Source organism: Gadus morhua, chromosome 5, assembly GCF_902167405.1.
Source record: "Gadus morhua chromosome 5, gadMor3.0, whole genome shotgun sequence".
Taxonomy (NCBI): Eukaryota; Metazoa; Chordata; class Actinopteri; order Gadiformes; family Gadidae; genus Gadus; species Gadus morhua.
Genome location: NC_044052.1, coordinates 15,576,042 through 15,598,650, shown reverse-complemented (window position 1 = coordinate 15,598,650; position 22,609 = coordinate 15,576,042). Strand labels below are relative to the sequence as shown.

Below are 22,609 nucleotides of genomic sequence, written 5' to 3'. Positions count from 1 at the left end.
ATTCATTGAAGACATATCCAACAAACTTCTTATCCTAATTAATAAACACAATAAAAAGGTTCTACCGAGCAAATCAATTGAAGTCGAGGGCTAATAAATATATAAAGCTTTTACACCTACTAGTGGTGTAGACTGGAACTGTCGCGCTTAAATGGAATAAAAGGTCAGCGTTTCTATAAACGATTTATCAGAGATCCCTAATAATAGTTCCCAATTAAATCCACTGGGCTGGGGTCTATAGGAGGGGGATAAAGACGATGTAGTCAATTTGAAAATCCAATTTCATTCTCATTTCCCAATAAAGACATCAGTCTTGAAAAACGTCATTCTGCATTGGGAGAGAAAGTAATGGCCCTATTTTATGATGTAATATTAGGCGTCAATGTGAAAACAAAACCTATGCATAATTCAATGCATATTTATATTGCAGACATATTTTATGCCATATAGAGATGGGTATATTTCCATTCCTAATAGTACAAGTTCTCACTTAACAAAGCAAGTCACACTAAACACAATCCAGTTTAATGTCTCCTCTTTGTTTTATTAAAACAACAAACATCCAAAGTGTTAGGTTGAAGTATGAGCAGACCAGTAAGTAAGCCAAAAAATTGATTCATTAAGACAGCAGACTAAGAGTCCACAGTAGATGTTTTTCACCTTGAACTCGTCAACAAGTGATCAGCAAGGAGGACAATGCCAGTGCGCATCGTGAGAGTGTAACATTCATAAGAACAATCATAAATACAAAAAGTCAAATATGTTGCCCCTAAGCCACAGTTATGAGGTTCAAACTCACTAGTACACATTGATGCTGTTATTGGGGACACTGTCAATGTGTGAGTAATTTCCTCAGTATATACATATACGTAGTCATATCTTCACGATTAACCCAGACATGTCAACAAAATAAAACAAATATGATACAAGATAAGCTTATGATCATAGTTTAAACACAGCCAGGGAGTATCACAAGTTCACAGGACAAATCTGCTCGAGTAACACTGAACACAGTGTGCAGGAATTACATGTATATGCTTTTATACAATGCTGAAGCTGGTGTACATTGCTACTGTATGTTTTTTTTCTCCCTTTTGACCTGTGAATTATAAGACCTTCCAAAGCTTATTCAGATGAAGAGTACAACATGGCTTTAACAAATGTATTTTTCTGTATTATTTGTAAAATAAGAGCACTGAATCTCCGCCGTTCTTGCATGCATGAATCACAGAAGCGAATCCGAATACAAAGTGTTCATTGCGTTTCTGGCTAATACTCAAGTGCTTGAAACATGTGTAGACACTAAAGTAAGGGCCGCCAACGTGGGCCCTTTGAAAACCGTACATCGGAAAACCACAGCGGACACCACTCAACTGTCAAAGCAGCGTTTAGTTTGCAAGGGATTTCATCCGTCGTCTCAAGCGTACGTTTGAAGCAGGCGATGTTGTGTTTTCTGTTCATCAATGTGCCCGGCTAGTTGTACACTAGAGTCATCTCCAGTAGATGCCTTGCTTCTCGATCCCTCTTACACACACACACACACACACACTCACGCACATACTTGCACACGCAAACACATTGGTCAAAGAGCCACAACAAAGAGGGCTCTTAACATAATGTAATGTATGCCCAAAAATAAAAATGAACAGCAGAAGACATGAACAACCAGTGTGAGGAATCATATGAGTAATTTATAAAGGGAGGACACTAATGATGGCCTGTGATGGTGAGGAGTAGGTCGGCCGCACCACACGACGACACAAAGAGAACTTTTGTTTCGGCTCGTCGCAACATCGTTGTCTCGGCTTGTCACGTCTTTTTTAAAGTAAGAAATCGCAAGAAATATATATATATATATATATATATATATATATTCTTTCTCTCTGTTTCACTTCAGCCAGCTCGCTGTGTCCATCCTCGTCAAGATGTGCCGGTATTAAATAATTATGTGTTACCTGTTAACAAATCCGCAAATATATATATATAAAAAGAAGATTAAAAACAATACAATCTGAGTTCCATCCGTTCTGTGGTGACAGGCTAGCGGCTGTTCTCCAAGCATCCTGCGAGCTGGGTTTGGCACTGGTCTAACACTTGTGCTTCATGGCAAGCTGGAGAGAGAGAGAGAGAGAGAGAGAGGGAGAGGGAGAGGGAGAGGGAGAGTTAAATTGGGTTAGGACAGCTTCCTACAGTACCAGTAATGTATATTTAAACGTCCTCATAACGAAAAATGCAAGTCAGCACAAAAAAATGTGCTTAGTAATCCCCTTTTTATTATTTTGTCCTGCAATAGATTATAATTTTTAGTGGCGCTTGCCTGGTTATTCTCGCAAATAATAACAAAAAAGTGCAGGAACCATTAAAGTTTTGGCCACACACACACACACACACACACACACACACACACACACACACACACACACACACACACACACACACACACACACACACACACACACACACACACACACACACACACACACACACTGCAGTTCAGAGATTGATCAGGTGGGGGAAGCAGAGCAGCACTATAGTGCGTTTGGCATTTAGATACCAAACCAATGGGAGGTGGGAAGGTGAGAACGTGTGCGCTATTGTCTCACTGTCTCACCTATGAACCAACTACTGATTATAATTTTGATGATCTTTTATTGAGTTGCGATGGAGTGCAGCAAAGCATTAGGAAAAAAGCAATAGCCCTACCTGCTCTTTCAAGCCTTTATCGGAAATCACTGTCTGAGTCTTTGGACAACCATGTGTGATTAATTAATAATGAAGGGTGAATGATGAGTGATGTGTGTGCCGACCATCATCCACATGCCCTAAATGCACCATTAAAAACCAAGTCAATACAAGGAGCCCAAAGACAGCCTTGTGAATGCAGTCTTTGGTATCTGTTGACGATTGTACTATTGTGCAGGCGGTTCATGATTGTCTTGATTCGAATAACTATAACCCAATTGTAACCAGTGGGTTACACCTTTTTGTTAGATAACAAGTATGATTGGAGGTAACTGAGAGCTCCGCCCTTGAAATGTGCTGAATTGAGATGAAGCATGGGAGAAGAATCATGGGAAGAATCCTGGGAACAAGCATGGGAAGATTAAGCTAAGAAGTTGCTGAGCCACGGAAGGACCCTGGTGGTTGTTTTGGGGTATCTTGCGTGAGCCCAAGAATAAAGTTTTGAACACAAGTATTGATTCCGTAGCCTTTCTGGAAGTTCCTGGACTTGGAAACTTGCACCTGAGTTTGATCCAACGTCTACATTTGATACTGTGTGTGAGGCTCCTGCTATCCACTGTGATTTATATAAGCTGAAGACTGAACACCAGGGTTACAGACAGATGGTCTCAGAATGTAAGATCCACCTTTCTCAAACTCTTATTAAGCTAGGGCCCTAGTGCTTGACCCTGAGCCTCTTGGGTCTACTTGGACCTGGGCCCATGTTTGACCCAAAGATCTGTGACCTAAAGGATGGTGTATGATAATGATAATACACCAGATTTGTGGGTTACCAATGAGACTACTTCAGATCTACATAAATAAGCTGAAATTGATGGAAAACTTTAATTGCATAAATGTAAAGATTAAGTAGGTAACAATATTCAACCAGTGATGGTGAATGACATTACGTGGTTGACTGCAAGTTCCACGACTGAAGGGTTTGGGTTTGCTAGAGCCCTGGATTTTCCCTGTCTTATTGATATTTTTTTCATGAAAACAGGAAGCACAAGAGTACGGTAAATTATGCTACAGCCTCGTTAAGCAGCATGACATTAAGAGTGGGCAAATGGGGAAAACCGCAGAGAGAATAAGAGAATACGTTTAGATCGAGAGTAATGATGTGAATAGAAGACAACAAAAGCCCCTAATGCCTGACACAAGTCCATAGAAAAAGATAAAAAACTACGCTGTCTTCTAATGGCCTTTCATTTAGTTTTACACCATTCCCTGATAATACCATTTGATTTGAAATTGGCTGTAATCAATAAAACTCTGAAATCATTTGATTGAAGTCGCATTGGCTAAAAGGACAGAACGTAAACTTAATACTCAGAGTTGTGTAGGAAAGAACCTCCGTGTATCACAGTTAGGTTCCCACACAGTGAGGGCTACATCCTGGATTGTACATGTTACATGTCCCTCCCGTCACATCAGTCGCCCTGACTTCCCCCCATCGCCAGGGTCTTACTTTGTGAGCCGTGACGGCGAACTGCTCGGAGCTGTTCATCATGTCGGCGGTCTTGTCTTCGGCGCGGCCCAGACGCTCGCCGCGCTCATTCAGGGCCTGGCTGGCCTTCTGAACCGCACTGGTCACGCTGTCAGCCGCTGTGTGCAGTATGCTGTTACCTGAGGGGAGCAGAGGAACAGGGAACTTATGCATGAGTATGAGTGGACGGCAGGCGGGAGAGAAAAGGAGAAATATAGGACAGAATGATTCCAATTGGCGGGGATCAGGAAGAATGATAGAGACCTTGAACTTAAGCTGTTCCATTGTAGTTTCTGTTAGTGGGTCAATCCGTGACCCAAAGCATTGTCGTTAATACTTGAAAGCACATCAAAGTGGAGTCATGGAAGAACAACGCGTCAAACAAGCGAATGCGGTTTCCTCCCAAAGAACAGTATTTTCTGTGAGAAGGGACGAACTGAAACTAACCCGTCACCCGTGTGTGCTGCTACCTTTCTCTTAACAGGTACAGAGTAATTCACTGTTTCGTTTTCCAGCATCACCGAGGCACTCTCAATGTCATGAGGTGGACACTTTTCAAATAATCGAAAAACCTGTGAAACCCGATCGCTCCAAAACGGGCTCTGCTCTCTTGACGTGAAAATGTCCACCCCAGGACCTGCTCTTTAATGACTAAAAGTCAATAAACCGTAGGTCGCAATGCACAATGCAACTTCGGGAAGCGCCGGTTTGTCATGCGGACAAGCCGGTTAAAAAAGAAATTCATCTGAAGCCCTAAAATTGTTGTGCCCAAATTGTGCACACAATGAACTAAACCAAAAAACAATTCCATTTTCTCATTGTTGCCACTGCGCTGGCACCCACCCAGGTTGGTATAATCCATCACCTTGGGAAACACTATGTAGATATGGGTATAAAAAACACTTTGGGAGAGGGAAACAATGGCATTGATTTGGAACTTATTTAGTCCATTGTTGCTTGTGAATTGCCCAACAAGACAATGGGGGTTTTTGCTTTGCAGTGCCACTTATGACGCATAGTTATTCTTTAGTGAAACAAAAAAAACGCCACAACTAGGGCTGTGTGCGAGAGAGGACTGCAAAACACTGTAGACCCCAGCCTAAGTCGTGAGTATGCCCATTATATTCAGAAAATATTTATATTAATATAAAAATACCGAGCACTCGCCTACCCACCTCACCCATAGGCCAAATAAGAGCAAATTTAAGTTATATGTCTTAACTTCAAACTGTCTCAGCGAAAATAGAGAAACAAATTCAGACATGCCCATTGGGGACAATACCAAGAGGTAATTCCTTCCTGGACCTTAAAACTGTGGCGATAAATGAGTGTGAGGGAAATGTTGAGGACAGAGATTGCAAGGCTAGAAGGGACAGAGGGTGTTATTAAGACTCGTGATTCCCTGACTGGAGCTGTGCAATATATAGTACATTCCTCTGTCCTGTGGCATTCAGGGAGGTAGGCGGATGGATAGATAGGAGGAGAGGGCACTGGTGCAGTGGCCTCCACATTACCGCCCCCGTGCAGACAGAGAGGAATCTTCTTTTCATTCAGAAAGAAGTTCATTCGATGCGTTAAGTGTTCAGCAAACACACACACGTACACAAACACATAGGCGAACACTATAGGCGCTGCACTGCATCAAAGCTCACACACTGAAACAACGCGAGACGCACAGAAGCACACCGTGTGAATGCAAATGCACACGCACAGCTAGGAGTTTTTTCCCCTGGACTGAGATTCTCTAGGGGTGACGGTACAAACCACAGGCTCTAGGCTGTCTGTCTCTGCGGGCTCTACTCAACCACCGCTTGGGGAAAGTTAAATTGCTGGTATTTAATCAACATTTTTCCAACCGGCAAGAAAACCGGTTGGATGGAAGGAGGCGTCTGTCCATCTAACAGGACTCAATATTTTTACAGTAACTTATGATGGTGTTTATCCGTGCATGTAGAGTTCTTGTTATTAAACACCTTAGTGGTTTAATACCACCGTGAAACATCTGTCGTGCAAAGCAGCATATAAATAAAGATCACTGTTATCATTATTACCCAATATGCTTCACCACGTTTCCGCCTTGGAATGTAAGGGCTTGCAATGAAGGATGCAGCGTCCTTGTAGGAAGGAAGACCTCTTCACCTCCAGACACTTTTCTCTTAATCCTCTATGGCTCAGAGCCGCCCGCAAGCATAATACCGGCAATCCCATTCCCCCAACCCACACAAACCCAGCCCTCCACGGCCCCTCAGCCCCCACAAACCCAGCCCTGGACAGCCTCCGGCACACACAACCCACGGCCATTTGGGAGCCTACCAATAACGAAACGGTTCCACCTTTTTCCATCCACCATTCCCATCCACTTTCCTGCCTGGCTGTTTCTTTGCAGTGAGACAGAGTGTAATCATATTCTCCTGGTTGGTGCATGTAATTACATGCACTGTCATGTGTAGGTGGACAGAACTGCAGAATAATGTCCATTGAAAAGAAAGTCTGCTCTTATTTCGATAACATACACGCTCATTGAAAACAACCATGTTAATCAAGTCGTCCATCTGTTTACTAGGGATGACAGCCTCTGGGTCGGTTGGTTTGGTTGATATGCTCCTGTCCGACTCTATTCCCATTGATCGGACTATCGCTGCAGCTACTTTCATAAAGACAAAAGCGCTTCTTACCCATTCTTTTCAGGGGAGGGAGGGACATATGCAGACTGTATTTTTGAGTGATAGGCTTTATTGTGTTAGAAATAACATTGATTATTTATACCAATAACTTGTCTGGTGTGCGACCCGTAGATACTCTGCCCTAGATGAATCGGACTCGGACCAAGAGTTGATCCGAAACCCAATGACTTATGTCAGGTATGTCAGTCTAACAAGAATTTATTTAGCTTACTACAGCCCTACTTACTTTACAAAGTTGCTGCCGGAGAATTGAACGTAGAACCATACGATTTAGTTGCACAAAATGATCTCTCTCCATCACTCTCTCTCTTGAATTGCTATTTGGTAACAAAACACAAGTGAAACCCAAAATGGACTGCCATGCAGGCCAACTACTTGTCAGATTATCTACTGGAGGCAAAGACAAAGAAATAAAGCACAAAAGGGAGGAGAGATAGAGAGAGACAAATGTGTGCTTTGGTTTTGTAAACGTTGAATGCTGCTCAAGCATATTGTTTGAACTCTGTCACAAGCTGTAACCAGAGAGAAAAAAATACAGAAATGCAAATAGGATTTTTTTTTGGTGTTAGCCAGATGTTTTAAGGGAATATACCCTATTTTTTCATCACTATCAAACAATGCTTATGCTAAGAGATATGTATGCTAATATGGGGGATACCCTGGAACATTGTGTCCTTACTGTACGAGAGCCACGGCACATCTGACAGATAAACAGGTACTAGGTTACCATGAATACTCGTCTGAGAGGGAATTTAATCAGCTGATAGATGTCATGATACTCTCTTTTTCAGCATAACCGTCTGGACCGAGGGATGCCTGGTGTGAAGGAACAAGGAAATATACTCAGTTATACAGAGCCCCGTCCGGTCCCTCCAAACAGGGACGCTATTGTAATTCTCCTTAAGCTGACACACCCTCCCTCTGCACCAGAATAGCCCGTCTGTCCTTAGAGTAATGGATTAAAACATGACCTTTTGATAACAACTAAACCCCTTATCCTGGGTCATCATCCCTCTCTCTGATACATGATGAATAACTTGAGAATGCCAGGAATGTAAACAAACATGTACTGTATATGTTAACAAGGGACAAAGTCGAAGTTGATGTTTTATTGGTAAACACAGGTAATCAGGAAAGCTGGCCTTTTAGGGAAAAGTCCTTGGGTAGTGCTGGAAGTGTTTCAACAAACGGGGTTAATTAAAATGTGATTTCATGACTTTATGAGACACCCCTGTCTTACCTTGTCTGCGTAGATGCCCATGTTGGACAACCAACTCTTTCCTCATCTTGCTCAAAAAGACCCTGCAACGAACAACTACATCCTGGTCCTCTGTCATGAGAAAATAATCAAAGTCAAAATGTTTTAACTTATATTTACAAATATTTTGTATCTTTTGAAATTAGTCCCAAACTGTTACTTTTTTGTAGGAAAATCCACTGTCAAAATGAGAAAATAGGTGATGTTAAAGCACTTCAATCCAAAAGTTGTGTTAAAGCAGGTTAGGCCAATCCAATTCGATTATTGTTAGATCAAAATGGTGTGTTATTTCTTTACCTATGCATCTGCTAATGGGAAGCTTCACAAGTGACTGCTTTTTTTGCATGAATAAGATGACTTCCCTTCCATTTAACCTGACCCAAGGAGTAATAGCTCAACCAATATTAAACTTGCAACAAGATAAATGATATTTCACCTATTTATTTAACAGCACTTCACTCTAATAAACAGTCATATGTTTATCTCAATGCAGAGGCTCTAACCTGATAAAACGGACCAAAAAAGGTTTTTCAATGCATAATTTAAAAGTCCTCTCCTGGAACCGTCACCTTATCGTGGTGGAGAGGTTTGCGTGTCCCTGTGAACCTGAGAGCTGTGTTGTCGGGAGCCTTGTGCTCCTGGTAGGGTCTCTCATGGCAGAGTGGTCTCAGGTGAGGGGCCAGACTAAGAATGGTTCAAAAAACTCCAATGAAGAACGAAAAAAGAGGAGGTGTGACCCGGCCCGGAGGAAGCCCGGGGCCCCCGTCTGGAGCCAGGCCCAGACGGAGGGCTCGATGGCGAGCGCCTGGTGGCCGGGTTTGCCACGGAGCCCGGTCGGGCACAGCCCGAACAAACTACGTGGCACCCCCCCTCTCTTCATCCCATGGGCCCACCACCTGTGGGAAGACCCGTTGGGGTCGGGTGCGCAGCCACATGGGTGGCAGCGAAGGTCAGGGGTCTCGACGGACCAGACCCGGGCGGCAGAAGCTGGCTCTGGGGACGTGGAACGTCACCTCGCTGTGGGGAAAGGAACCGGAGCTTGTGAGGGAGGTGGAGCGCTATCAGTTAGATCTGGTGGGGCTTACCTCCACGCACAGTCTCAGCTCTGGTACCGTACTCCTGGATAAGGGTTGGACTCTATTCTTCTCCGGAGTTGCCGAGGGCGTGAGGCGCCGGGCGGGTGTGGGGATACTCATAAATCCCCGGCTGAGCGCCGCGGTGTTGGAGTTTACCCCGGTAGACGAGAGGGTCGCCTCCCTGCGCCTAAGGGTTGTAGGGGGGAAAACTCTGACTGTTGTTTGTGCATATGCACCAAACAGCAGCTCAGAGTACTCGGCCTTCTTGGAGACCCTGAATGGAGTCCTGTATGGGGCTCCAGTAGGGGACTCCGTAGTTCTGCTGGGAGACTTCAACGCCCACGTGGGCAACGATGGAGACACCTGGAGAGGCGTGGTGGGGAGGAACGGCCTCCCTGATCTAAACCCGAGCGGTCGTTTGTTATTGGACTTCTGTGCTAGTCATGGATTATCCATAACAAACACCATGTTCGAACATAAGGGTGCTCATAAGTGTACCTGGTACCAGAGTACCCTAGGCCGAAGATCGATGATCGATTTCGTGATCGTGTCATCTGACCTGAGGCCGCATGTTTTGGACACTCGGGTAAAGAGAGGGGCGGAACTGTCAACCGACCACCATCTGGTTGTGAGTTGGATCAGGGAATGGGGGAAATTTCCGGATAGACCTGGTAAGCCCAAACGAGTAGTGCGGGTGAACTGGGAACGTCTGGAGGAGGCCCCCGTCCTAGGTATCTTCAACTCACACCTCCGGCGGAGCTTTTCTGGCATTCCTGTGGAGGTTGGGGGCATTGAGCCGGAGTGGGCGGTGTTCAAAGCCTCCATTGCTGAAGCTGCGGTGGCTAGCTGTGGCCTCAGGGTCTTAGGCTCCTCAAGGGGCGGTAACCCTCGGACACCGTGGTGGACACCGGTGGTCAGGGAAGCCGTCCGACTGAAGAAGGAGGCCTTCCGGGATATGATATCCTGGAGGACTCCTGACTCGGTTGCAGGGTACCGACAGGCTCGAAGGGCTGCAGCGGCTGCCGTGTCGGAGGCTAAGCAGCGGGTGTGGGAGAAGTTCGGAGAGGCCATGGAGAAGGACTTTCGGTCGGCACCAAAGTGTTTCTGGAAGACTATCCGGCACCTCAGGAGGGGGAAACGGGGAACCATCCAAGCTGTGTACAGTAAGGATGGGACTCTGTTGACCTCAACTGAGGAGGTCGTCGGACGTTGGAAGGAACACTTTGAGGAACTCCTGAATCCGAATAACACGCCCTCTATGTTGGAGGCAGAGCTCGAGGTTGATGGTGTTTCGTCGTCAATTTCCCTGGTGGAGGTCACTGAGGTAGTCAAACATCTCCGCAGTGGCAAAGCCCCAGGGATTGATGAGATCCAGCCAGAAATGCTAAAGGCTCTGGGTGTTGAGGGGCTGTCATGGTTGACACGCCTATTCAACATCGCGTGGGAGTCGGGTACAGTGCCAAAGGAGTGGCAAACCGGGGTGGTGGTTCCCCTGTTCAAAAAGGGGGACCAGAGAGTGTGTGCCAATTACCGGGGTATCACACTTCTCAGCCTCCCTGGTAAAGTCTACTCCAAGGTGCTGGAAAGGAGGGTTCGGCCGATCGTCGAACCTCAGATTGAAGAGGAACAATGCGGTTTTCGCCCCGGACGTGGAACTACGGACCAGCTCTTCACTCTCGCAAGGATCCTGGAGGGGGCCTGGGAGTATGCCCATCCGGTCTACATGTGTTTTGTGGATCTGGAGAAGGCGTATGACCGGGTCCCCCGGGAGAAACTGTGGGAGGTGCTGCGGGAGTATGGGGTAAGGGGGTCTATCCTCAGGGCCATCCAATCTTTGTACTCCCAAAGCGAGAGCTGTGTTCGTGTTCTCGGCAGCCAGTCAGTTTCGTTCTCAGTGGGTGCTGGTCTCCGCCAGGGCTGCGCCTTGTCACCAATCCTGTTTGTGATATACATGGACAGGATATCGAGGCGTAGTCGTGGTGGGGAGGGGTTGCAGTTCGGTGGTCTGAGGATCTCGTCACTGCTTTTTGCAGATGATGTGGTCCTCATTGGATCATCGGCCTGTGACCTTCAGCACTCACTGGATCGGCTGGCGGCCGAGTGTGAAGCGGCTGGGATGAGGATCAGCACCGCTAAATCTGAGGCCATGACTCTTAGCAGGAAACCGGTGGATTGCTTACTCCGGGTAGGAAATGAGTCCTTAGCCCAGGTGAAGGAGTTCAAGTACCTCGGGGTCTTGTTCGCGAGTGAGGGTACTATGGAGCGTGAGATTGGCCGGAGAATCGGAGCAGCGGGGGCGGTATTGCGTTCGCTTTACCGCACCGTTGTAACGAAAAGAGAGCTGAGCCGCAAGGCAAAGCTCTCGATCTACCGGTCGATCTTCGTTCCTATCCTCACCTATGGTCATGAGGGCTGGGTGATGACCGAAAGGACGAGATCGCGGGTACAAGCGGCCGAGATGAGTTTTCTCAGAAGGGTGGCTGGCGTCTCCCTTAGGGATAGGGTGAGAAGCTCAGCCATCCGTGAGGAACTCGGATTAGAGCCGCTGCTCCTTTACTTAGAAAGGAGTCAGCTGAGGTGGTTCGGGCATCTGGTAAGGATGCCCACTGGGCGCCTTCCTTGGGAGGTGTTTCAGGCACGTCCAGTGGGGAGGAGACCTCGGGGAAGACCCAGGACTAGGTGGAGAGATTATATCTCAACACTGGCCTGGGAACGCCTCGGGATCCCCCCGTCAGAGCTGGTCAATGTGGCCCGGGAAAGGGAAGTCTGGGGCCCCTTGCTTGAGCTGCTCCCCCCGCGACCCGACCCCGGATAAGCGGATGACGATGAGGATGAGGATGAGGAATTTAAAAGTCAAAACTGACTCTTTGACCTGAAAGAACTGAAAACGTTTTAAGGTTCTGGAGAGTAATTAGGAAACAGGGCGTGGGGGAGTGCCCTGATCAAAAGGCAAACACAACGCGTTACATATTTTAATTAGCAACCAATTACAAGCCTCACGAACATCTAAAACACTTCACCGTGCACGCCCTATTTATGCACTTGAAACGGGTCATATGCTATTGGCTTGGTGTCACTGGACAAGAACCTAAGGCAGTTCCAAAAAATGTCTAACAAAGAATGGCTGTAAAAAACAACGACATACATAATAGGAATCCCAGATGAGTAAGTGATGGTATTTTTGTGTAAAATAGACACATATACACAGACATAGATACAGACACACACACACTCGCACACACAAACACACATACATACACAAACCTTTAACACGTTACACTTATCGGCCATATGTGCTAAAGAAGAGCAATAGACCAAATTATGTCCACCACACACAAAACCCCTTTGGTTTTGTATCCAGCAAATTGACAGGGTAAGTGCCACTAAATTCAGCTCCACACTGTCTCAGTGTGCTGTCAAAAAACAAAAGGGTAAAGCTAAGCTCTAGACATTGTCACCAGTAATAATGCCTCCAAACGCTGTGATGGCCCCAGCACATCAAAGACTAAGGCATCGAAAATCCCCCACATAAATTGACGTATTATTCCCTGTATGTTTTTACAATTCTTGATGCTCCTAAAATGCAGGGAAAAGTGTCAGGCTATTGGTTGTATTGTGTTGACGGCGCAACCAATAAAACATGAGTTTGAAGGATGAGATAATTGGCTGTCTCTTCTAGAGGATCTAACTGCATGGCTGGTTGATCATGTTGCCTTTCATTCCTGTTGTCTGAGATGGGGTCCTTCCAGTTCATACTGTATAGCCCTTAGTGACCACTTCACACAGCTTATTAGGTTGACTCTCCCTGGAAAAAAATTCACCTAATAGTCTCTGGCAAAATAAAAAATCTCTGGACATTCAACTTCCTCCCCAGGGGGTGAGCTACTAACTACCTAATGATGTATGACCAATCTTTTTCCTCTTCTACCCTATGTTGACATCCAACGAATTTGCATAAAGCGACATCCAATGGGTAAAATCTATATCCTTCTTTGTGTTCCTCAGAAGGTCCACTCCTTGACGGTCTCTGAAGAGAAGAGTCCACCGCAGTCATGGTCCCACACCCGAGCAGCTTGATGTGTTTTGTTTTGCACTGGTGTGAGACTTAAACCGACGTGGACAGAACCGGCGGTGGCCTCCTCTTCGCTCCTCGTCCCGTAACACACCATTTGTTCTTAACTACTTTGGAATGTTTTATTGAGACGTATTGCTTACGCTTGAAAAGTGCTATGTAATAACGTGTGTCTATGAAAGCTAGCTACAAGGGGCTTATTTCCTTCATGGAAAGCATTGTCGTTTTATGTAATCCCCTAACTTGTGTGATGCCTGTGATGTCAGCCAGGCTGAGCACTACAATGGGATAATAGTGTGTAGAACCAAGGACTGTAGGCGTGCGGGTGTGATGCTACATCTGCTCCCCACATGAATTCCTGCAGTGCAGACACAGTGCTATACCTCACACCATGACAGCACTGCCCACACGCACACACTAACACACAGTACGAGAAAAAGTATCACAACAAACAAGACACATTACGTACGGACAGAGACAGATGAGAGACACACACACACACACACACACACACACACACACACACACACACACACACACACACACACACACAGTACAACAACCCTCCATATCCAATGAATGGATAGAATGATGGCCTCAATTGCGCACACAAACACTGTGCAACCAACACACACACCTAACCTTTGGTTGTAGCATGGGAAGGGTTATTGTTTGGTTGAGGTTGTAGATGTTCGGGGGGCGGGGGGGAGTATGTAATTCCATAAATAACCCAATGAATAAACCAGTAGGCCCAGTGCTGTTTGAAGACATGATGATAAACAGATCGATAATTGATTATGCCATTCAGAATTCCACAACCCCGGCAGGCGCCATGGCCACGGCAGAGATTATATCGCCAAACCCTTGTGAAAACAAACTCTATCTCTGCACAATCTTCAGATTGATCATCTACATTAACCACATGCACATGCAAATACCATTCATTTAAAAATCAACCGTTAGGATATTTGAAAATGTGTGTTTGTAGTGGATGATGTTAATGTTTACATGTGGGAGTGGCAGGAATTGGGAGTTTTCCCGGGATACATAATTAATGAGTAATAGTAATGTTGATTAAATCCAAAAAACACCACATCAAAAACAGAACAGTGGTCTTCCGGTTCTGACCACACAGTAAGGGAAGAATGTAATTACACACAGCACACTCACTATAACAGTTAGTTGGAGGGTCGGAGCTACTGGTTTGGTCGTCAATTAAGTATGATTCATCCACATAGAATCATACCTCGAAGACGAACAACCGTGGATAACCGTGGGTCTCTACGTAAATGCAAAATATGTACTTATTTGATTTCCCCGATTCTGATCATAGTCTGTGAAAGGTTTTGGTTAATAGCATTTTTTAAGTTTTCGCCTCCCAATTTTATGGAGGCGCACATCAGGCCCTGGTGGTGGACGCAAGTAAGGTTTGGATGGATGTAATGGGTCCGTAAACCCCAGTGCATCACGTCGACGTGCAACCATAACTAAGCCTTTAGGCTACGCCTGTGACGTAGAGACATATGGTGTACCAATGGTGGTTATTCCACACAGAAGACCTCACCGTTGCAAATAGCACTCGTGTGCATGTGAGGATTAAGGAGGGACAGTACTGCTTGCGGCCGCAGACAATATTTACCTCCCATCAGTTTGGCCTGACAGTTGACAAACTCGGGTTTCTTGTTGGGCGTGTAGCGCTGACAGGTGTGATGGAGGATCTGGACGAAGGTGCACTTCTCCCCTGCCGAGCTGGCGGCCCACTGGTCGAAGGCGTTGTCAAACGTCAAGTCAAACTCAGGACAGTCCTGGGAAAACACGCGCACGCAAGAAGGACATGAGTCAAGCTTCAGCAATGGTGTGATGGGTGGGGACAAGTAAACTATTCGTCATTGAGTCATTTGACGCTTTTGTAAAAATTAACAGAGAGAATCAATTGTTATGGACACATGTCATTAATCAGCAGGTTAGGGCAACTTGGTCAAGGATGTAGACTGTGGACATTGGGGTTCGAACCCAGAACCCATGGGCTCTGAGTCAAACACCCTAACCACACTAGACTATGCAGCCTTCTGAAGAAGAAACAACTTCTCCCATGAACTGCAGAGGGAGGGTTTTTAACAATGTAGATCAGTGCAGAATGGACATACTCACTCTGTTGGGGTCGATGCCGTTGATTTGCTGTAGCTGGTCTATGGTCCACATTGACCTCTTGGTGAAGGCAGAGGAGCCCTCAAACTGCTTGACTTTGGTAATGGACAACTGGGATGGCTTCCTATTCGTAACTGGGAACATAAAAAAAAATAAACCCTCATAAAAAAACATATAGAGTAGGATTAGGTTTATTGTTGGGGTCGGCCTTAGCCTATGGTGAAATTCTTTATGGAAAAATGTCTTTCAGTTTCAATCTCCATCATGTGCAGCTCATAAATAATGCAAGCATACTTGGATTTAGGAAAAGTGAGTTTTGAACAAACTTGATGAATGTATTTGCACTGGGACAAGTAAACTGTTCCAAAACAACAATTCAAATATAAGAAAAACATAAATAAGCAGAATGCAAAAGAAGTGTATAAAGTTTCCAATAGTTTTCTGAGCTCGATGAAAGGAGGCTACACTCGCAAATTTAGACCAGGGTTGAGCTACAGCAGACAGCGTGGTTATAAAGTGTATGCTTCAAGAAAGCCATATCCATTAAAGCAGTGGAGTAGCCAGTGAGTTTCACATAAAGCAGAAGGAAAAACTGGGGAGTAGCCTTGTCCTTGAGGTTATGGATACTTGAATAGTTTCGACTAACAATATTCTTTAGCACAAACCTGCATAATTTAAGTTTCTTAACTTAAGCTGAGTGAAGCCTGTTCTCCAGTGAGATGCAGGCTGATAACATCCTATAACTGAGATCAACAAATTGGGCTATGTCCATAGCAAAGTGAAGCCTACCTTGAATGTGAGTTGTGTGTGTGTTGGGTCTCCAGGTGTGCGTAATGTGTGTGCGTGTGCGTGTGTGTGTGTGTATTTTAAAGAGGAATTATATCAAAGCAGGCTTAACATTAATTGTTGTCTCCCTAACTGAACAACAACAGTTCATGTTATCGGCTCCTGCAATTAGTTGATTTCAAGTTGATCGGTAAGTCACAGGTCATATTTTTTGGCCGTATGTCGGCCATTAATGATTTGTGGCTGATTAGTCCATCACCACCTCTTGGCTACATTGTGACCACTGGAGCAGTTGGGATCAAAAACCTGCGTGTAATCAGTGTCAACCAGACTACCAAAAGTCCCATGCTTCCTCTGTAACAGCTGTGGATGGCAGAATCAACAGAGAACGTTAACAATAGACATTCCACTGTTGTTTCCAATAACAACAAGAATCTGATGATACATTTCCTGAAGGAAGCCACAGCCTGATCAAGTACAGCAGACTCCTGTAAAAAAGCAAAGGGTGATCCAAGTACAGTATTTATCCCTTCTAAACGTGTGCTAGAGCCTGATGTGTCTATACTGTGCATCTACACAGAAATAATAAAAATATCTATATCGTAAGTACCACAATGTGTAGAATGCACCTAGAAGTCCTTCCAAACTGTGCCAAACAGGTTGTTTTACTTCATCAATAATGATGAAACTCTCTTAATGAATTGCTGATGGTGAATTTTCTTTTTTTCTACTAACTGTATTTGGGACAATATACAAAACAGCTTGAATTCCTCATTTTAATCAGAGGATGTCGTCAAGCAAAACACCACAATCCACATCCTGCTCCATGACATCACACTGACCTGCCATGACCTTGTTACTCCAAGCGATCCCATACACTTCCATGTCATTCCCACTCAGGAATTCTACACTTGAGGCTTTCCATGGCGAGATCAAAGCTCACTGTAAATGGATCATCCAGGGGCTACATTTTCGTCATGTTTCGTCATTTCCTCTGATTGGTTAAATTGCTGAACCTTCTGTGTACCTCCTGGAAGGCCATAACATAATTGTGTTATGCTTTACGCAGGTACCCTGGTTTATGTTAGCTCTGCACACGTGTCATGTCCGATATCCAGATTGGCCCCAGGTGCTGCCTTACTCTATATCTGGTACTGATCACTGGAGTGTTGGTACTTTTCAAATTAAAATGCTAACATCTTGGTCATTGTTGTCATCATAATGGTTCCATGCATTGCTGTTCACCAGTGCTTTGTTTTCCTGAAATATGTTTCAGAAGCCGCACCCTTTATTCTCCATTCAGAGTGGATTTTCATAATAAAAGTGGGGATGGGTTTTGCGTCAGAAGGGATGTTTGCACAGGTCTGCTAGGTCAATTTGGACAGCTGTAGCTCATTGTGTGAGGGTGGCCTGACTCTGGGGGGGGAGTACAGTAGAAGGAGAGACAGCATGATGAAGACAGACAGGCTGTGGGGAAGGTGTGCCACCGTTTCATACCATTTTGTTCTTCAGTACGTTGATTCAATCCCAAACCGCACAGACCACCACCATGTTAAATTGATACATCTTGGGTCACAAGTTGGCAATGTCCTTTCAGGGGTGGGGGGTTATTATCCGCCACTATGTGAAAGGGTAAAACCGTAAAAATAAAGGTCATTCAATACCATGTGAACTGCAAACAGTACTGTATAGAGCACAGTGTCGCTTGCAGCCCTAACATGATTAACTTGGGGATCCGAGGGAAAAAGGGGGTAGGGAGGATGTACAGTGAAGGAGGTCCAAATATGGATATAACCAGAGAGCGAGAGAGGGGGATGGAGAACAGGAGAGAGAGTGAGAGAGATTGCTGGACAGAGAAAGCGAGAGACAGAGACAGTGAGAGTGCGTGCAATAGACAAATGATAGAGAGAAAGACAGTCTTTTTTCATGTGTGGTGTTATTGCCATCATCTACTGGCCAGACTCTCGGTAATCCTGCCCTGCTTCATGTGTCTGGAGATCTGTCACGAGTGTGACCTGACTGCAGATGAGAAAAAAAATCCCTAGCAGAGCACAGTAGTTGAAAGGGAGCTGTACTGTAAAGTAAAACATAATGGAGCAAAGCATTCCTTTCTTGTTCATTATTTAATATGCAAACTCTATAAAAGGTGCTAGTCTCCCTATATATTGGATGATCTTGTAATCTTTGAACTTTTTTCCAAATATATTTCAGATATAGAGAAAATATAAATCTCATCTCATCTCATCTCATTTTCGTCCGCTTATCCGGGGTCGGGTCGCGGGGGGAGCAGCTCAAGCAGGGGGCCCCAGACTTCCCTTTCCAGGGCCACATTGACCAGCTCTGACAGGGGGATCCCGAGGCGTTCCCAGGCCAGTGTTGAGATATAATCTCTCCACCTAGTCCTGGGTCTTCCCCGAGGTCTCCTCCCCACTGGACGTGCCTGAAACACCTCCCAAGGAAGGCGCCCAGTGGGCATCCTTACCAGATGCCCGAACCACCTCAGCTGACTCCTTTCTAAGTAAAGGAGCAGCGGCTCTAATCCGAGTTCCTCACGGATGGCTGAGCTTCTCACCCTATCCCTAAGGGAGACGCCAGCCACCCTTCTGAGAAAACTCATCTTGGCCGCTTGTACCCGCGATCTCGTCCTTTCGGTCATCACCCAGCCCTCATGACCATAGGTGAGGATAGGAACGAAGATCGACCGGTAGATCGAGAGCTTTGCCTTGCGGCTCAGCTCTCTTTTCGTTACAACGGTGCGGTAAAGCGAACGCAATACCGCCACCACTGCTTAAAATATAAATGCAAAGGGTTATTTGCAGGAAGTGGATATGAATAATGAATCACTTTTCACAAAAGATAACGTTGAATTCGATATGTTTTATATACTTACAGACATAATGTTGAGAGGTAGACCCTATTATGCATCGGTAAACCTCTGAAAAACATATCTGTTGTCTCAGGCTGCAGTACTGCTGCACACTCAACCCACTCGCTATACTGAGGTCTTAATCAAAGAGCCAATTTCATATTCAGACCCTGCCTCACACTTAGGGCAAGTCGCTCCCTGGCTTACGAAGCAATTACTAAAAGTCACCGAATACTGAAGGGGTCCATCATCTGTGATCCCTGCTGATTTCTTAATTAATTCCCTGAATATGTTTTTCATTAATGAGAAAAGGCAAGGATACCAAAATAAATATGAATGAATTTATCACCAGAAAGCACATGTCCAGTTATAACCAGGTAGACTCAAAGTTACACTGTGGACATTGGTGTCCAAACCTTTTTGGCTGGGATTCAACACCCTTATCTAAAAAGAACACATGACTTATTATGAATCTCGAAAAGACAAAATGTAAAATGGGTTGCTACTATAGAGAATCTACCAAAGCGTTGCCTGAAGATGGCTGCCAGAGGAAGATTAAAGTATGGTTCACAGCCACTCGCTGTCATTGTGCCTTGCTTTAATGTCCTTTGAATCACAGGGGCCTCAATGAGCTCATTGCCAAGGGCATGAGCTTTTGCCTGAAGGGAATCCACATACCAGCCAAACATTTTTATCACAGTTGTGGTTCCTTGCAATGCTGTTTACATGAATTTAATGATCATGTGCGAAGTGTGTGCACTTTATACTTTGAAAATGGGCCCGAGCATTTGTGTTTCATGTTTAACAGAGTGCTTTGCTAACGAAATGTGATCCAGTGCAACTCGTGCCAAAATAAGTGTTTTGGCAGTGCAATGCACACAGCTAGATTCGGGCCAGCGTTCAGCACAATCAAAACAGAATTATGAAGACCGCCCAGGAAGGCCCAACTTAAAAGAATTACACAATGACCAAAATCTGATAGGCATGAACTAAATATTATACACAAGAGAACGCAACAATAGCAAAAAGGTTGTTAATTAGTTAAAATTTGCATAAATAACACAGTCTTTCCATCTTCAGAAGCATTTCAAAGTTCCCATATCCAGCAGGTGGGCTATGGATCCCTTGAGAAATCATCTGTTACCGTAACCATGGTAATCTAATTTGCATCACATAAAAGGCACCTGTTGAGCGAGTGGCAGCTGCACCTGACTAGGGACAACACACAAATGGTTAAGACCCATCCACCAGCAACGTTATATCTACATTCATTCCTGCTTTATCTTCCAGTTAGTCCAATATTGGTACCTCCATTTGGGTGCCAAAAAAATGTAAGCCTTTTAGCTGAAGATGACCTTCGCTTGGAACTCACCACGAAGAGTCCTCTAGAAAGTCAGCATGGTTCAGTTTTGCACACACTGAAAAGTGACTTGGTTCCACAATGTAGTGAGCCAAGGTTCCTACTTGGGAGAACAGGCCGGGTTCATCCGCCAGTCAGTGTAAAACCCCAAGAACCAATCATACACTACAGGTGAGGTCAAAATATATTGTGCAAATATTGGTTCAGTGTTTTCATGTAATAACCAGTTGAACAAAAATAAAAATGGATTTTGGTGTTTAGACTAGACATCTGCAAGCCATATTGTTAAACAACTGAAGCAAGAACTCGCTGTGTGTAGCTTTACTAGGAGAGGCCTCCCAAAGCTTTGTGATGTCAGTGTTTGCGGATCCAAGCCAGACATATGGTCCATGGCCTTTGGGTCTTAAGCAAAACATCCACACAGAATGACCCACCATTACAACACTGAAGGTGTAATCATGTTGTACTCTTAAAAAGCACTACCATCGCTTAGGGAGCTATATGACCAGATAAGTAACCAAACAGCAATAAAATAACCTTCCCTACAGGTTGAATTCTGGATCTGCTGGCACGTTATTAGAAAGTCTCAAGAGTCCTTTTCTCACTGTCTAGGTCCCATGATTACAGGTCTATTTTAAAGCAAACCCCCACACTGCCATCCTGCCAGAGCTGAGACACACTGTTATCTTCGGAGAGAGCCTGTCAAGCGGGATGAGGCAAGCTGCTAGCATGAGCCCAACCACTACACCCAAGGACAATCGCCTCCACAGGCTGCCAACAAGGAGGCATCTCCCCATGAGCCCTGGATCTGCATTGATGGAAACCAAGCAGGGGCTGTAGAGAGAGCAGTGGTGGCGCACAGTGAGAGATACCACACACTATGTCATAGAGAAGACAAATATGTCTCAGAAAACACGCACAAAAGAGACTGGCAGCATTCGACACACTCTCAATTGAGTAGCAACAATGCACTCCACAACAGTTACCCACAGTAAGACTATTGTGTTCAACTTGTGACTCATTCATTTACATTTTATTTCTATGGCGGCGATGTTTACCTATTTTGCAAACCAACTGTATGGCCAGAAAGATGCAACTCAAGTTTGAAGTGATCAAATTATAGTAATTATAGAACTAACTGAGTAGAACAAAACAACCCACTGATTTTAACTGCTGTATTTTGACTTTAATGGCTTATTTCTCGCAAGAATAAAGTTAGAATAATTAATGCTAATGGTTATGAAAATCAGTTGAAAAAGAATGCACAGTGTTTCTGCTAATGATGATTATAATGAAAACAAAGGGAAACTGATTCATTGTAGAAATCAGTGTCCCAAGCATGCACTTGATTCGCAGCGAAGAGGTTCTGGGTTCGATTCCCAATAATTATTATAACACCCATTTTTCTATTTGAATTTTTACAACCCCATATGATTATTTGTTAAATATAAATGTTGACTTGCATCCAATCCACTTATTTAGGTTTAAATGTTCTGTAGGGACATCATATATTTTTTTATTTCATACCGGCTACTATGCTAATTGCACATCAAATTGGCAGGGTTTTGTCGTTAATAAGCAAGAGGAATACTGATTATTTTATTCATGAATAGAACTGTAGTATTACTTTCATCCCTGCTTGTATTGTCTTCAACGTTATTTTATGCAGTCAACGCCTCGACCACGTGCACAGAAGAAGCTACGGTATGGAAAAATACAATTGAGAGATCCTACTCTATTTTATAGTCGACTTCAAATAACAAATCTCTAGATCTCGTATGTCACGTTTTTTCCTCAATTGCCCTGTTATGATAACAGATTAAATATTTTTATGGTGGTAGGCTAAATGGAATTGTCCCCCAACTCGAGAAATTCAGTCGATGAAAGTGATGCCAGAGTGAACAGGCCACTATTCAGCTGGTCTGACCTTATGAAAATCTTTCCTTCCGTCCGGTTACCTTGAGGAACATAAATAAGTGTAATTCAAACCTGAAAGGGCTTTTTAATGATTCTCGATTTTGACTTGATTAAGTCTTGATTTACATCAGCCAATTCCCTTTTCAATCCAATTATAAACGTGCTCAGGAAAAGAACAATAAAAGGAAGGCAGTTTAACAAATTGTTAATCAGCTATGCAAAGCCAATAGAT

At 44.6% G+C, this 22,609-nt stretch overlaps 1 protein-coding gene across 1 annotated transcript in view; it reads right to left on the bottom strand.

Moving 5' to 3' along the window:
- Positions 1-518: 518 nt before the first annotated feature.
- Positions 519-22,609, bottom strand: part of stxbp6 (syntaxin binding protein 6 (amisyn)) — a 55,526-nt gene continuing 33,435 nt past the window's right edge. The window contains exons 3-6 of the mRNA XM_030356275.1: positions 15,452-15,582; positions 14,940-15,105; positions 4,193-4,350; positions 519-2,111 (exon numbers count right to left, since the gene is read on the bottom strand). Coding sequence (XP_030212135.1) covers positions 2,088-2,111; positions 4,193-4,350; positions 14,940-15,105; positions 15,452-15,582 — 479 coding nt within the window. The 3' untranslated portion in view covers positions 519-2,087. The remainder of the gene's footprint in view (positions 2,112-4,192; positions 4,351-14,939; positions 15,106-15,451; positions 15,583-22,609) is intronic.